Raw genomic sequence first — 14,188 nt, 5'->3', positions numbered from 1 at the left:
ATATGTTTATATAAACCTCCAAGCATGTCCGTATTAGCCACCCATTTGTGGTTTAAGGGATATGAAGATTGGTTTACTGTACGTTTACTGGACTTTAAGGGCAATGAGGATTTTCAAATATGCAGTGTTGTAGCAGAACTGCAGAGGTTAAATAGCTATAGCAGAGTGTATTTTTATTTTCCACGCACCAGCAACAAACACTGTACTTTAGCTGCCAGTACATTTTCCGTGCTGCTCCTCACCTTTTAACATTTTCACATGCAAATAAATTTACAGTGTTGATAAATCCCCCAAAATTAGATTTTGAGATTTTCAGGAGGTCCAAGGTGTTAATTAACGGCTCAGAGACCATCCAAAAATCCACCATAGTTCGTACGCTGCTCAACGAGAGAGATGGACCAAAGGGTTGGATGAATCCCTGTAAACAGCAGCTTGAACAGCCACACACACAGGGCAGCCTTACGTTTCATGTTTCTTTGCTCCAGAGTATTTTATAGTATATCTGTTGACTTGGGAAAAGACCCAAATAGAGACAAAAAAACAACAGTGTGTCAAACGTCTCTAAATAAATACTACAATTTCACACGCGAAGCAGACACTCTTTTTCTTTCCTCACACTATCTAGAACTCAGGAGATGACAGATCATGAATGGAATTCAATTTCACCTCCCTGTTCACTTTTTTTTCTCTCTCTCTCACATACACATAGACGTCAGTGCTCGCATACTAACACACACTCACGGAAAAGTAATTTGAGACTGAGAAAGCCTTGCTGAAAAATATGGCATTTAGAAATGATAAGAACGGAGAAAAACAATTTAGCAAGGCCCCTCTTAGCGGAGTGTGCGTAGCATGACCTCCGATTAGATATGGAGACAGCTCAGCACTTTTCTCTAGGGCTGCCCTTTAGTTGGATGATAATTTAATACCTACCAGGAAGGCAGTGACATCTCCACTTAGAGACAGGGTTGGTCTTAAAACCCCCGCCCCCCACACACATACATTTTAAAACTTCTCTATAATGTACAGTAAAGAGGTTTTGGATATTGGGTGGAGAACTTTAGGATGGGATCCCTTTGTGAATCTGATAGTTTGTCTTAAGAAAAAGTTGGAGGAAGACGGGGTTAGTGAGGTTCAAATGACATCAGCGATAGGGTGAAGAAAGAGAAGTTCAAAGAAGATTGTGCCGTGTTTTTATGGGAGGGCGTAGTCGTAGCTCAAAGCTGTACTCGGCAGGACAGCCAGATGTCAATGACCATAACAGAACACAATCTCTATAGAAAACCCTATAAAACCCAACCGCATTCAAGAACTATGTGTTTGCTTCCTCTTTTTGGCTTTCATTCGTATTTACAACTTCCACAGTGTATCATCACTTAGGGTTTGTCATTCTCAGGCTGGTATCTTTGTTATGACAGCCTCTTTCTGCATCCATCTCTCCACCAAACTACTTCATCCCCTTTCCATCTGTGGGTATATACTCACGGTCTGAGTGTTCGTAAGGCAGCCAGTGGTGCTTGTTGCTGTTGAGTTCAAAGCGAGGATCCCAAGCGTGGCATTGCTCCTCTCGTGTGTCACTGTAGATATCCTCACACTCGTTGGTGTTACACATCTGGAACTGGTAAGTCGCCCCCATGCAGGTACGGCCTCCGTTGGCTGGTCTGAGAGGGTTGCGGGGCAGAGGACTTTTTTTTGTAATCATTCAAAATGTGTGTTGTGTTTCACTTCTAAAATTCATTGGAAACTTGGGCTAGAAATGATACATTTAACACTTGTACAAATTAGCTTGATCTATGTTAAATATTAAATTACCTCTGCAATTATCACTATGAAGAGTCAGCACAACAAATATCAGAGGTTACTATCACAAACTTATATTGAGGTATGCTTGCTAAAAAAAAAAAAAAAAAAAAAAGAGAGCTTCAGTTGAATTTAGCATAATTAATCACAGGCTGAAAACTTGAAATTTCACTTTTTTTATACACACATATATACACACACTGGAAAACACAGTTTCATACCTGGGATTGTCACAGTCGCGTGTGCGAAACTGTACTCCTCCACCGCAGATGCGGGAGCACTGGCCAAACTCACTCCACGAACCCCAATTTCCATCTTGCTTTATGATGTCAGGAGTCAACCAGATGCAGTGACCTTTAAAGCAGTGCTGTAATAGGCCAAGCATACAAGACAAAGTTGCTATTCGGATACAGTGTGCATTCAAATTGTCTTTCTTTGACAGAATGTATGTTAAAGTAAAAATACCTTCCCATTCCCACACATGGTGCCATCAATGGGCGGCCCTTTCTTGGTCTTGCAGAAGAAGGGATTGTCTGGGTGGCTACACCACAGCTGCTTACATGGGTCAAATGTGCGATACTGCAGGGCACAGAGAGAGACTCCTTCTTTCAATGAAAAGTCTACCATACAGTACACACACTGGGTAACAGACTGACCTTCAATAATACAAGTCAACTGTCATGAGACAGCTGGAATGAGACTTAACACTGAAAATAGATGATAATAAAAATAGAGATGAGAAGAGAAGTATCACTAAACAATAACCACAACAGTATTATACCCAACAATAACAACAACGACCCTGCACTGTGTCACTGTACACTACGCTCCACTGAGAAACACACAGCCATTCATGCAAACTAAACCAAAGGATGAGAGAGAGAGACAAGACTCTCAGAATGAGACAGCCTGTGGTTTAATTAGGTCACAAGGGAGGTCAGAGGGCAGAGGGCAAAAGGTTAAAAGGCCAAAAGGTGAGGTTTCATTGACCTCTAAAATGCCCCTTGACACAGATCAAGGACCAAATTCTCTTCCTTGTCTGATGATGAGGATACCACCAAACCAACCTGCAGTCCAGTGTCTGAGGGGCCGTGCCCTCCTCCCTCCTTTCCACAGACTTCCCTACCCACCATGAGCCCAGGGGACCTTTGCAGGTCAGAGGGCGAGTCACAATCAATGGTTAGACTGTGGTAGGTAATCATCAATGACATCAGACTGGAGGATCCTAAAAGCTGAAGTGAAACATGGAAAAACAGCCTCTGTTCTGGCTCAGCTCTTTCCCCTTGGATAGGAAAGACATCTTTCCAATCTTTTCCACTCGTTTATAGTTGTGGGTGTGCCAATATAATGAGGCTCTTCCTGCCAGCGCTGCTGTGATTTAACACATAGTTGCAGGATAAAAATCGGGGTATGGTACGGTTCAACTATTGAACTGCACCATAGCCACTGAACCAGTAGAGTCACAGTTTTTAGGGATTTTACAGCCACTTTCTCTGGAAATGAGCATTTTAGAATCCTGCAGACTAACGTCCAAAATATGACGATGGGTAGAACAGAGAAACAAAGTACAGTAAAAAAGAAAAGTAAGGAGCAACATTACAAACAATTACAACTTCAGAGGACAAATAGAAAAAAGAAAATCTGAGAAAACAAATGACGGGCCACATGTCTTCCGGGAGGTGGGGTTACCTTACCTGCGTTCCTGACTGGCCCGCCTTTTGTAGCTGAGGGGAATGGGTTTGACAAGAGAATAGAGGGTAATCTAGCAATGTGTGCAAAGCCCCTGAACAAGCCCTTTGTCAATCAAGAAACAGCTTCCCAACAGCGTGCCACAGTGGCTTCACAGTCAAAGAGTGGGTGAGGGTGACAGGGGCAAGGTGCTGAAGCTGGGTGAGGCTCGTCTACTGCTGATGTTTTGTGTTTACAATAATACTGTTTGTGACAGGTTCATGTAAAGGCACTGTGGTATCAAGGTAAGTGTTAAATGTAAGTGTCTAGTAAAATAAATATTCTTTATCATAATTAACATTAATAACAGACAAAAGAAATAGCTACAAAAACCAATTACCTGCTTTTAAGCAAGATGCCAATCCCACCAGTGGCCGGGAGAGGAAAGCAGAGGACATCAGAAGAATGTGAATAGATGTATATGTGTGACTCTTTCATTACAATGTAGATCAGAGATAGATGTCAGTGCTTCACTTCGCTTCACTAGGAAAACCCTCACAGCTCAGGAGTTCCCATACAAATGTATCTTCCACTGTGAAATTCAGCAAATTCTGAATAAACAGACTTCAAAGTGATTTTACCCCAACTCTGACAAACTGCATCATCTCAGAAGATAGAGTGATGCTAAGCTTGATTGATGCCAACTGTTGTAGAAGTTACCTTCAGTATGTTAGTGCAGTTAGTTAGTGTTGGTAAAGTCTAGCTATGGTAGTAAAGTCACTATCAAACTATGGGGATCGCTTACCGCGGTGCACATCGTGTAGCCCACACCGAAGTCAAAGCGACACTGTTCATTCATGGAGTAGTGTAAACCAGGAAGCTGAGGCAAAGATGGCCAGTTGTGGTCAAAGGGGTCGTCCCGGAGACAGTCATAGGAACTGCAAAAGGAGTAAAAAAAAAGAAGAAGCAAATATTCACATTTGAAAAGTTGTAACATGAATTTTTGGCACTTTCACTTAAAAACAAAATTAATTAATCAAAATAGATGACTAATTTTCTGTCATTTTAGACCTAAAATACTTCTAGGTCTAATATTAATTTAAAGCCCTAGTGCTTTACATGTAGCATGTGTGGAGAATCACTATACTTTCAATTTAACTTACCTAAAATATCATTTAAATTGATTTCATGGAAAGAGTCCCCTGACCTTACAATTTAGGCTTTCTCACCTTGAAAACCACCTCCCTGTCATTTTGGCAATAAGACTTGTACGCTTCGTAATAATAATAGCTTTTAGGATAATGACAACTAATATTGTATTATATTGATGAAAGTATGAAATCCTCTCATGAGTGTGTGAGTGTGTGTGTGTTTGTGTCTCACTGAAGGTAGCGTCCCAGCTCTTGCATGCTACATCTTGACCAGTGAAAGCGGTGGAAGGCAGCTTGCACCAGCGGAGCCATGATGCTGCCCATGTGCACCTCATCTCCGCAACGGTTCCCCTGGCCATCGTGCTCCATCCCCAGCCTGCAGAGAGAGTGAGAGGGAAAAGAGAGGACTCAGGAGGGAAGTGAAGGGAAAGGAGATGAACCAGTGGAGACAGATTGGGAACATGTGGGAGGAGTAGAAGAACTAGGAACAAAGGGAGGGAGGTAGTAGCAATTTTCTCATCAGATATTGACTAAGGTGACCAATGGACCAAAACTGTAATAAATCTAAATCAATATGGTCTGCTTTGACTGATTTGTTGTCGTTTGCTGTACCACGAGAGCAGGCTTGAAGGCATCACCATGGCAAAATGCACTTACACGTGTCCGGTCTCGTGTGCCACCACAAAGGCAGATGAGAAACCATCCTCATGGTTCAAAGTGCAGCTCCTCACCGGATGGCACATGCCCGTCACTGGGGCGTAACCTAGGCAACCAGGAAGAGAAACACAATCGTCAGGATTTGTAGACTTACTGTTGTGTTGTACTGAAAGCTGTAGAGAGTGCAAAAACCATTGCCAATGCTAAAACAAGACAATTTGCTTGGACAGTCAAAGGTAAAGTTTCACTTAAATGAATTACATTTTTGCTCATTTCAGAGTACAGTATATAACCAACACAACATTTCGCACAAAATATACACAACTTTTATTACCTACCCCCTTCTCAAAATAAATAGGTAAGATAGATAAATTATCTGCTATTTCTTTCAACAACTTTTGCTGCAAAATACCCAAGCCTACCAAAATATACACATCAGTGACATCCCAATACACATAAATAACTCATTAAGTTCATATTGTCAAATTATTCGATTTGTATACATTTTCTGAAAATTGAATAATATATGAACAATATTTGAAGTCAGTCTCTAGGTGACTCTTTAATTTGACTCCATATACTAAAATACACATCTGTTTAAAGCATGTGCATTCATGTCAGTCAAGGGATCCGTGAGATGAAACTGATTTCGGTTAACTATACTCACTTTTTACCTTAAATCTGAGACTTTTCTATGAAAAGATATGCATAATGTATGCTACTTACAGAAAGAGACACACACACACATACGCAAAAGTGTGCACTTTTGTGTGTCTAATCCTAACCCTAAACTGTCGCCTTCCACCCCTATATATGCCAATCTTCAACTCCCTGTGTGCTTGTTTGTTCTGTATTGCCTTTAATTGTGGGACTGTGGCTGGCCCTGCTCTGCCTATTGATTTTCTGCTGCTGAAGGCTGAGCCCAAGGGCAGCTGAAGGTGCTTCTGGATAGCTAGGCCACTGCCTTTAGAGGCCTCTCCCCTGGGCCTGCCTGTTAGCCTGCACTCTGCTGCACAGAAAACCACCAACCACCAAACCCACAGTGCACTATGCAGCTATATGAGGCAAAGGAAGGAAGAAGGGAGTTTTCTGCGCGTACATATGAGTTTTAGGTCCTCAAGAGGGTGGGCGTGCAGTTTGGATGTATGTACTATATGTTAAACAGAAAGGGTTCAGTATATGTTCATGTCTTTCATTACCCTGCATGCCTGTGGGGCCAAATTCCTGTCGTGTGAGGAAGATGGCGTGGTCGTGATACTCTGCGTCCCCTGTGTCCTGCTTCTGCTGCAGGAAGGCCCAGCGACACACATTCTCCAGACTCTGAGACGGGTTACCCAGTTCAATCAAACTCATGGACTGGAAAGTGGGAGACACACACAGGGTAAGAGAGACGAGGGTGTAAAGATTAGCTTCTTGCTTCAGCTTTGGTACAACAACATTTTATTCAACCCTGTAGGGGGCAGTGTCACAATGTTATATCTTGTCAGCACATCTTGCAAATTGCTGAGGTGTACAACACACTCACACACACACACACACACACACACACACACACACACACACACACACACACACACACACACACTGAGGGATCCAGAGTGCTCACACAATAATGCTTAGGATGCTGTAATCTTGATGGTTTCAATAATGAACATGAAACTGAACACAGAGCTGCCTATTAATGAGCTATGCACTAATAGTCAAAACATGTCCAATTACAGAATATTTACTTATGATTAAATGCATAATACTGACACCCAGATGCCAGCAATTCCTTCCATTCACCTTCAACTCTCATTCTCTTCCTCATTATGATCTCCGCTCCCCTCCTCTTCCTCCCTACATTCTGCTGTACAGTCTTTCCGTCTCTCTCTTCCACTGCTTCCTTTTTGCCTCGCTTTCAACATTTCCTCGCTGTTTTCTCACATGCACAATGCACAGCTGAATCAAACAGCAAAGAGTGTATTGTGTAGTGTGAGTGTGCTGCAGTGAAGACATATGGCCTGCCTCTGCACAAACACCCCTAAGACAGAGTACACCGAATACGTGTATGTGTGCTTTATCATGTTCATCAGGTGCTTGTGTGTGTGTTTCAGTGTGTTTTTGTGATCTTTAAAGATGTATTTGTAATGGTGTGTCGTGCATGTTGTGTTGGAGTGTGTGTGTATGAAGTGTGGGTATGTGGGTGCGCCTTCATTCAGGGTCACATAGCCAATCTGCAGGCTGTCTGGGTGCAGCTCTGTTGCCACGGTAATTGGGGATGATGGACAGCCGGAGCTTTGGCTGAAGCTGCACAGGGGCTGGTCCAGAATGACCAATGCAGGAGTGTGTGCGTGTGTGTGTGTGTGTGTGTGGGAGTGTGTGTTTCCAGGGCTCCACTGGGACTGTAGACATGTAGATAGAAGAGGAAGAGATAAGGCTACAGCTGCATAAGTGTATCACAGAGCACCTAACCAGCAATAAAATCATCCTGTGCGGTTATCCCTGCCCTCCTCCATTCCTGCCATCTCTTGCTTTATCTCTCTTTTTCCCACTCTTCCTCTCTTCTTCCCTTCAGCACAGACAGGTAGATAGAGTTACAGTCAAGAAGAAAAGGATGCTACCCCCATTGTCCGGTCGCTCTGTTTATGAATGAGGGAGGGCTACCATTGATTGTTTATCTTTGCCTGGACTTCCCATGATTCTGTGCTACAGGCTAATGGGAGGAAGGCTGATTGCATAACAGAGTTTCTGTGTGCTTTGGTGCTGAACTATGAAGGCGTGCGACTTGAAAACACTCCCCTGGGATGCTGCATGCTTTTAGTTCCTCTTTTGCTCAGTCCACTGGAATAACAGGCTCCGGGCAACAGTGCGTGCTGATGAGTGCGCGCGTGTTTGTGTCTGTGTGTTTGTTTATGAGTGTGTGTTTGTGTATGACTTGGCTGTGCTTACTGTAGGTACTTAAAGTGATTGTCTCAGTCGACTTTTCAGTAGAACTCGTGTCTCGTCAGGTCTTACCTTGCTGTAGCTAAGCATGATAATCCGCACCAGCACCACATTGATCTTTGCTCCCAAAGACTGGTCATGGTAGATCTCATTCACCTGGAGTTGCACAGAGAAACACAAGAGGGAACACAAATCTCAGTGGAAGAAATATAACAAAATCTAATCTAATATCAAAGGGTTTGTAAGTTGCAACTAATAGCTTTATTAATGGTTGAGTTTCCAGGTTGTGATGGTAGTAATCCATTAATTAATGCTCATTAAGTGCTCACTTTCTAATAAGCCACCAGGTCTGTTATACATGTTAGTAAGTCATAAAGAAGGGTTTTTATAATAATTCATCAAGTTTGCAGTTGTAAATGTTAATAAAAAGTTAAAGGAATAGTATGACATTTTGGGAAATGCCCATATTGTCTTTCTGCCGAGCGTTAAATGAGAAGATCGATACCACTCTCATGTCTATACAGTAAATATGAAGCTACAGCCAGGAGACGCTTAGGTTAAGATCAAGACTGAAAACATGAGAGAAGAGCTAGCCTGGCTTTGTCTAAAGGTAACAAAAGCCACCTACCAGCACCTCTAAAGCTCACAAACTAACACATTATATCTTATTTGTCTAATTCGTACAAAAACTGAAGTGTAAAAACAACAAGTCGTGGTTGTTTTTAAACCATGTTTACTATTTCTATTTCTTGTGTGGTTGCAGTGACTACCTGGAGTCACTATGCTAAACTATGTTAACCAGCTGATGGCTGCAGCTTCATAACGGCCAGATATGATCGGGCTATCAACATTTTTGTCTAACTCTCTGTAAGATACCGTAAAAGTGTATTTCCCAAAATGTCAAACTATTCCTTTAAAAAATGGCTTTTTGGTCTAGATGCTCTGCAGTCCTTTTCCAAAAAGGTAATTAGTCAGTTGGAGTGGGGTTTTTTATTAATAAAAGAGATAGCTAAAAAGAAATTAAGCAAGTGGCATGCTAGATGAGAATAAACACCAAACAAATATATTTTTTCACAACCAAGACACCCAAAAGTTGTTCTTATAAATGGCTTATGGCTTAACTGATTTATAAACCCTTCTTATATGACTAATTAACCATGAATAAATCCATTAGTTACAAATTATAAACCTGATTATTAGAAAGTGGTAAATAGAACACAAAACAATAAAGAGCAGCCAGCAACACAGTGACATGAGAGACTAGAAGGGAAGAGAAGGAACCAAAAAAAGACAGAAAAGAAAGTTGAGCAGAATGCAAGGAACTCAGTTTCCCATAAGCACAGATGGAGACAAGATGAAGGAAAAAAGATGCAAAAGAAGGAAAGAGCCTCATGCAAGGAAACAAAGTAATGTGTGACAAGGGAGATGCAGAGAGCATTATACTGGCGAAAAACACACACACACACACACGTGACAGAGAGAGAGAGAGAGAGAGAAGGGTAAATTGGCGCAGGATTTGAGGCCTGCTGTCCTCAGTGGCTGTGTGCGGTGCCTAATGAGGCAAAGGGATGTAAAAACAGACAGCCATAATGAGATGGCTGATGGACATGCTGTGGAGAAAGAAACTCACACACACACACACACACATAGGTACAGAGATGAAGAACAAAACTGCAGACACACCCAGCGAGAGAAAGGTATGAGAGTGAGTTGAGGAATGCTTCGAATTGAGACAGAGAGGCAGAGGGAAAGAGACAAGAAGTTGAGCAGAGAGGGGAGAAGGAGCACAGAGGCAAAGTGAGAAAAGAGAAAAAGCTTGAATGAGAGCGGAAACGGTGCATTCTTAGAAAACAAATGTAGCATAGAGCTGCGGAGAAGGGTTTTTAAAGAAGAGAGGAGAAATTTGGAGTAACCTAATGCTCTGTTCCATACGTGGCGTAAAGTCGGAAATTCCAGCATCCTATTAGGAAAAATCCAGTGGAGTGATCCTTCTAGTCAGAATCCTAATTTGTTAACCACAAACCATCTGGAATAATTGTATTTGATTACATCAACATATAAGCATGGCTGCAATGTAAAGGCTTAACAGCTTTACATCATTTTCAGAAACCTCAAAATAAAATCATGTGTTTGATTTTCAGCATTTTCAGCTCTGTGTTTATGAGGAGCATTTATCTGGTAAATGATCAAATATACTAATTAACCTTCTGAAATGTAAAGTTTACAGTTGCCAGCATTCTAAGCTAATTTGCTAATGTAGCACTAAAATAACATTAGCGGTTTCAGTGGAAGCAGCATTTTATGTCAGGAAAGTCAAATCTTGTAGGCATCCATTTGTTGGTTTTCCAAGCTGGAACACTAGAAATAATGGAGTAATGCTGTAATTAGTCTGTGAAAGTAACTGGGACTTTTTGACCTTCAACTGTGAATGGAACAGAGTATTACGTGAGGGAAAGGAAAGAGTAATACTAGAAGTTGTGATCATAAGGCAATATAAGGCAATGCAACCACATTAAAAGAGCACTCCAGCTATTTGTCTCTTGCAAGTCCCCCTAAAGTCGGGGGTCTTGCAAGAGACAGATTAAAATATAAATGGTCAAACTGATGTGGAAGAGGGTGAGATTTCCTGAGTTGTAATCCCTTGTATGGGTCAAAAACATTGGATCCTACACTTCCCATAATTCAATTTGCTGAGGATCTGAGGGGTCTGGTGCTGCTGCAGGGGGTGAGAAGTTCTGAGATATATGTCGGGGCGAGACCATGGAGAGATTTCTAGACAATTAGACGGATTTCAAAGTTTATCCTGAAATGAACAGGGAGCCAGTGTAAGGATGCAAGGTTAGGGGTGATGTGGTCTCGTTTCCTGGACCTTGTTAGTAACCGGGCAGCAGCGTTTTGAATTAGATGTAGAAGGGAAATGGTAGCCTGAGAGATGCCTAGGTAAAGGGAGTTACAATAGTCCATTCTGGATGATATTAGTGCATAAATGACTTTTTCTAAATCAGAGGGTTTTAGGAAATGCCTAATTTTGGAGATGGTTCTAAGTTGGAAGAAGCTGGACCTGACAACGGAATTTACCTGCCTGTTTAAACTTAGATCGCCATAAAATATATCACCCAGGTTCTTGGCATGTGGTCTGATGAAGGCGGAAAGGTGACTGAGTTCTGGGCAGTGGTATGATCCATGCCTAACAGCCACATCTTTGAAACTGAGCCAAAAGCCTAAACTGAGATTTGTCAAGTGAGCAAAAAAGTCCTGCAGGACAATTCAGTTCTGCATAATACCTGCATAATTCATCCAGGACTATAACTGACACATATTCCTGAGTGACTTTTTTGTCCATTATTCAACTCTTGTTGTGAATATATTATCAGCAAAATGTACTTAAAGTATCAAAAGTGAAGTACTCATTATGCAGAAAAATGTTATCTTATTATGTAAGTAACATTTTTCTGCTGTAGTTTCCAAAAGTGGTAATCTATAACAATGCATCATATTTTATAAATTGATTATATGTTTTGAATGTCAAATCCTAATATGCAAAGTAACTAGTAACTATAGCTGTCAGATAAATTTAGTGGAGTGAAAAATACAATATTTGCCTCTGAAATGTCATGGAGTTGAAAGTAGTAATTTAAAATTGTACTTAATATATAATATATATACGATATACAAAGTTCAGGGGCAACAACCTATGGTGTTACAACTAATGTAATTTTTTTTAAATATACGTTTAGTATTTGATAATGGGCTTTAGTTCCTGAAGTGAGCGACAGAGGAGTGGTAGAGAAGAGTTTTAGAGTGAGGGACACAAGTAAAAGTTTTCTTTCAGTGACCTTCAGTTCCATGTTTTGGATGCTCCTTTTACACATTAAAAAAAGCAACCACCAAGAGGGTTCTGTTGTCTTCTCAGTTTAACCCTATCTGAGACTCTGTGTGTGTGTGTGTGTGTGTGTGTGTGTGTGTGTGTGTGTGTGTGTCTGCAGTTTTCATCTTGCCTGTCTGTTTCGCTACTGGTCTCTCATTTGGTAACATTTGTCTCGTGTGTGCATGTGTGTGTGTGTGTGTATAGCTGTGTTTGTTTGTCTGAGATGACATGGACACTTGGGTGGGTCAGTTCACACTTGGCCTGATCCAGCCCGTTTCCTTGACAACTGTTAGGCCAATTAGGAACGGTTGACTTCCAGGTGACCCCGACACCGCAAGTTCCACTCTAATGAGACACACACACACACACACACACACACACACACACACACACACACACACACACACACAGAGGCAGCGTAGTGTACTTTCAGTCCCAACTTTAGTTTTATGTCTTCATGTACTTTAACACTCGCATACAGTTGGACACTTCACACCCAGATGCTGTTGTACACTAGAGGACAGATATGGCACAGCAATTCATAATACCAAACACACCCACATATTCACTGAAATGTGCTTACCCATGCATGCACACATAAACACCCACACTCACAAAAAACACACACACACACACACACACACACACACACACACACACACAGTTCCTTGTTAACAACTGTACAGACCTGTCTCTCATTAATGCTGCTGGCTGTGCTCTGACGTTCTGAAGGGTGACGCCAGGTGTCATTACTTACCACCCAGGCTACAGGTATCCAAGGTAACCTAGATTTGTCTGTCTGTCTGTGGAGTAACTAATGCAGGCCTAGAGGTCAGCAAGGCACAAAACCATTACTATCAGATAAATAATGCAGCCAGGGCCTCTCATTTAAGTCTGGAAGAGGGAAGATGAAATAAAGGAGTGATATTTAAGGCACCATTGGTAATTGTTTAACCACATAAATAATTCCAATGTTTGACTTAAAAATGAATAATGAGGATTTTGTTTGTTTATGCACATCATAATTGGAAACAGGCCTGTTTGATTCATGTTTACAAACAAAACTCATGTAAATTAACCTTTAGTGGCATCAGAAACCATTAATAACTTCACTTCTGCTGTTGTTGGTCTGTGCATTTACAACCTGTCAATCACATTGTTTTTTTTTTCAATTTCAGTGATGGGTTAGAGATTAAATTAAAATCTCGAGTATGAAAAGGAAGGAGGGCATAGAGATGATAACTGCTGCAAAAGCAAAGCAAACGGGAGTAAGTGCTAAAAGAGAGAAGGAGGGGTAGTTCAGACACGAGCAGTTGTGTCACAGGGCAGCAAGAGGTTGCTACTCTTAATCTGCACTTTATTAGCTGCTCATCCACAGGTTCACACCTACATTTAGTATTACAACGATACCTTACTTTATAAATTACATATAAGGTAAGAATTTGTCTATTTCTGTAAAGACTTACAAAGACTAAGGGATAGTTGCGCCCCTTTTACAAATTATTTTTAACAGCTCGCTGTCTACTGGCTGCGTCCCTGATTTCTTTAAAACTGTTTGTGTCCAGCCAGTCTTAAAAAAACCTGGGCTTGATCCCACCCTCCTGGATAACTACCGCCCAATATCCAAATTGCATTTTATTTCGAAGATTCTCGAAAAACTTGTATCTAAGCAGCTCCTTGCTGCTGTGGAAAACAATAATACCTTTGAAAAGTTCCAATCTGGCTTTCGTCAACACCACAGCACTGAGACAGCCCTTCTCAAAGTCACTAATGACCTTTTAATGAATGCAGACGCAGGCATGTGTTCAATTCTTGTGCTGTTGGACATAAGTGCTGCCTTTGACACAATTGATCATGGCATTCTTTTAGACAGACTGAGGCACTGGGTGGGCATATCTGGCACTGCACTAGACTGGTTCGCATCTTATCTGTCCAATAGAAAATTCTGTGTTAGCATTAATAACTTCAAGTCATCCTTTTCCCATATCAAGTATGGTGTGCCTCAAGGTTCAATTCTGGGACCAATATTGTTCTCCTTATACATGCTTCCCTTGGGTGATGTAATCCACAGACATGGTATTTCTTTTCATTGTTATGCGGATGACACACAGTTGTACCT

General features: G+C 41.4%; 1 protein-coding gene across 3 annotated transcripts in view; it reads right to left on the bottom strand.

The window, feature by feature from the left end:
- LOC122880386 (A disintegrin and metalloproteinase with thrombospondin motifs 2-like) overlaps positions 1 to 14,188 on the bottom strand; it is a 120,152-nt gene that overhangs the window by 10,484 nt on the left and 95,480 nt on the right. Inside the window, exons 5-13 of one of the 3 annotated variants that reach the window (XM_044205451.1) lie at positions 8,274 to 8,357; positions 6,476 to 6,632; positions 5,277 to 5,382; positions 4,852 to 4,995; positions 4,274 to 4,406; positions 3,495 to 3,527; positions 2,266 to 2,379; positions 2,022 to 2,167; positions 1,486 to 1,661 (exon numbers count right to left, since the gene is read on the bottom strand). In XM_044205451.1, the coding sequence (XP_044061386.1) occupies positions 1,486 to 1,661; positions 2,022 to 2,167; positions 2,266 to 2,379; positions 3,495 to 3,527; positions 4,274 to 4,406; positions 4,852 to 4,995; positions 5,277 to 5,382; positions 6,476 to 6,632; positions 8,274 to 8,357 (1,093 nt within the window). The remainder of the gene's footprint in view (positions 1 to 1,485; positions 1,662 to 2,021; positions 2,168 to 2,265; positions 2,380 to 3,494; positions 3,528 to 4,273; positions 4,407 to 4,851; positions 4,996 to 5,276; positions 5,383 to 6,475; positions 6,633 to 8,273; positions 8,358 to 14,188) is intronic. The other 2 variants (XM_044205452.1, XM_044205453.1) reach the window with 2 other exon arrangements.

Source organism: Siniperca chuatsi, linkage group LG8 (assembly GCF_020085105.1).
Source record: "Siniperca chuatsi isolate FFG_IHB_CAS linkage group LG8, ASM2008510v1, whole genome shotgun sequence".
Taxonomy (NCBI): domain Eukaryota; kingdom Metazoa; phylum Chordata; class Actinopteri; order Centrarchiformes; family Sinipercidae; genus Siniperca; species Siniperca chuatsi.
This window is presented reverse-complemented; position numbering and strand designations above follow the sequence as displayed.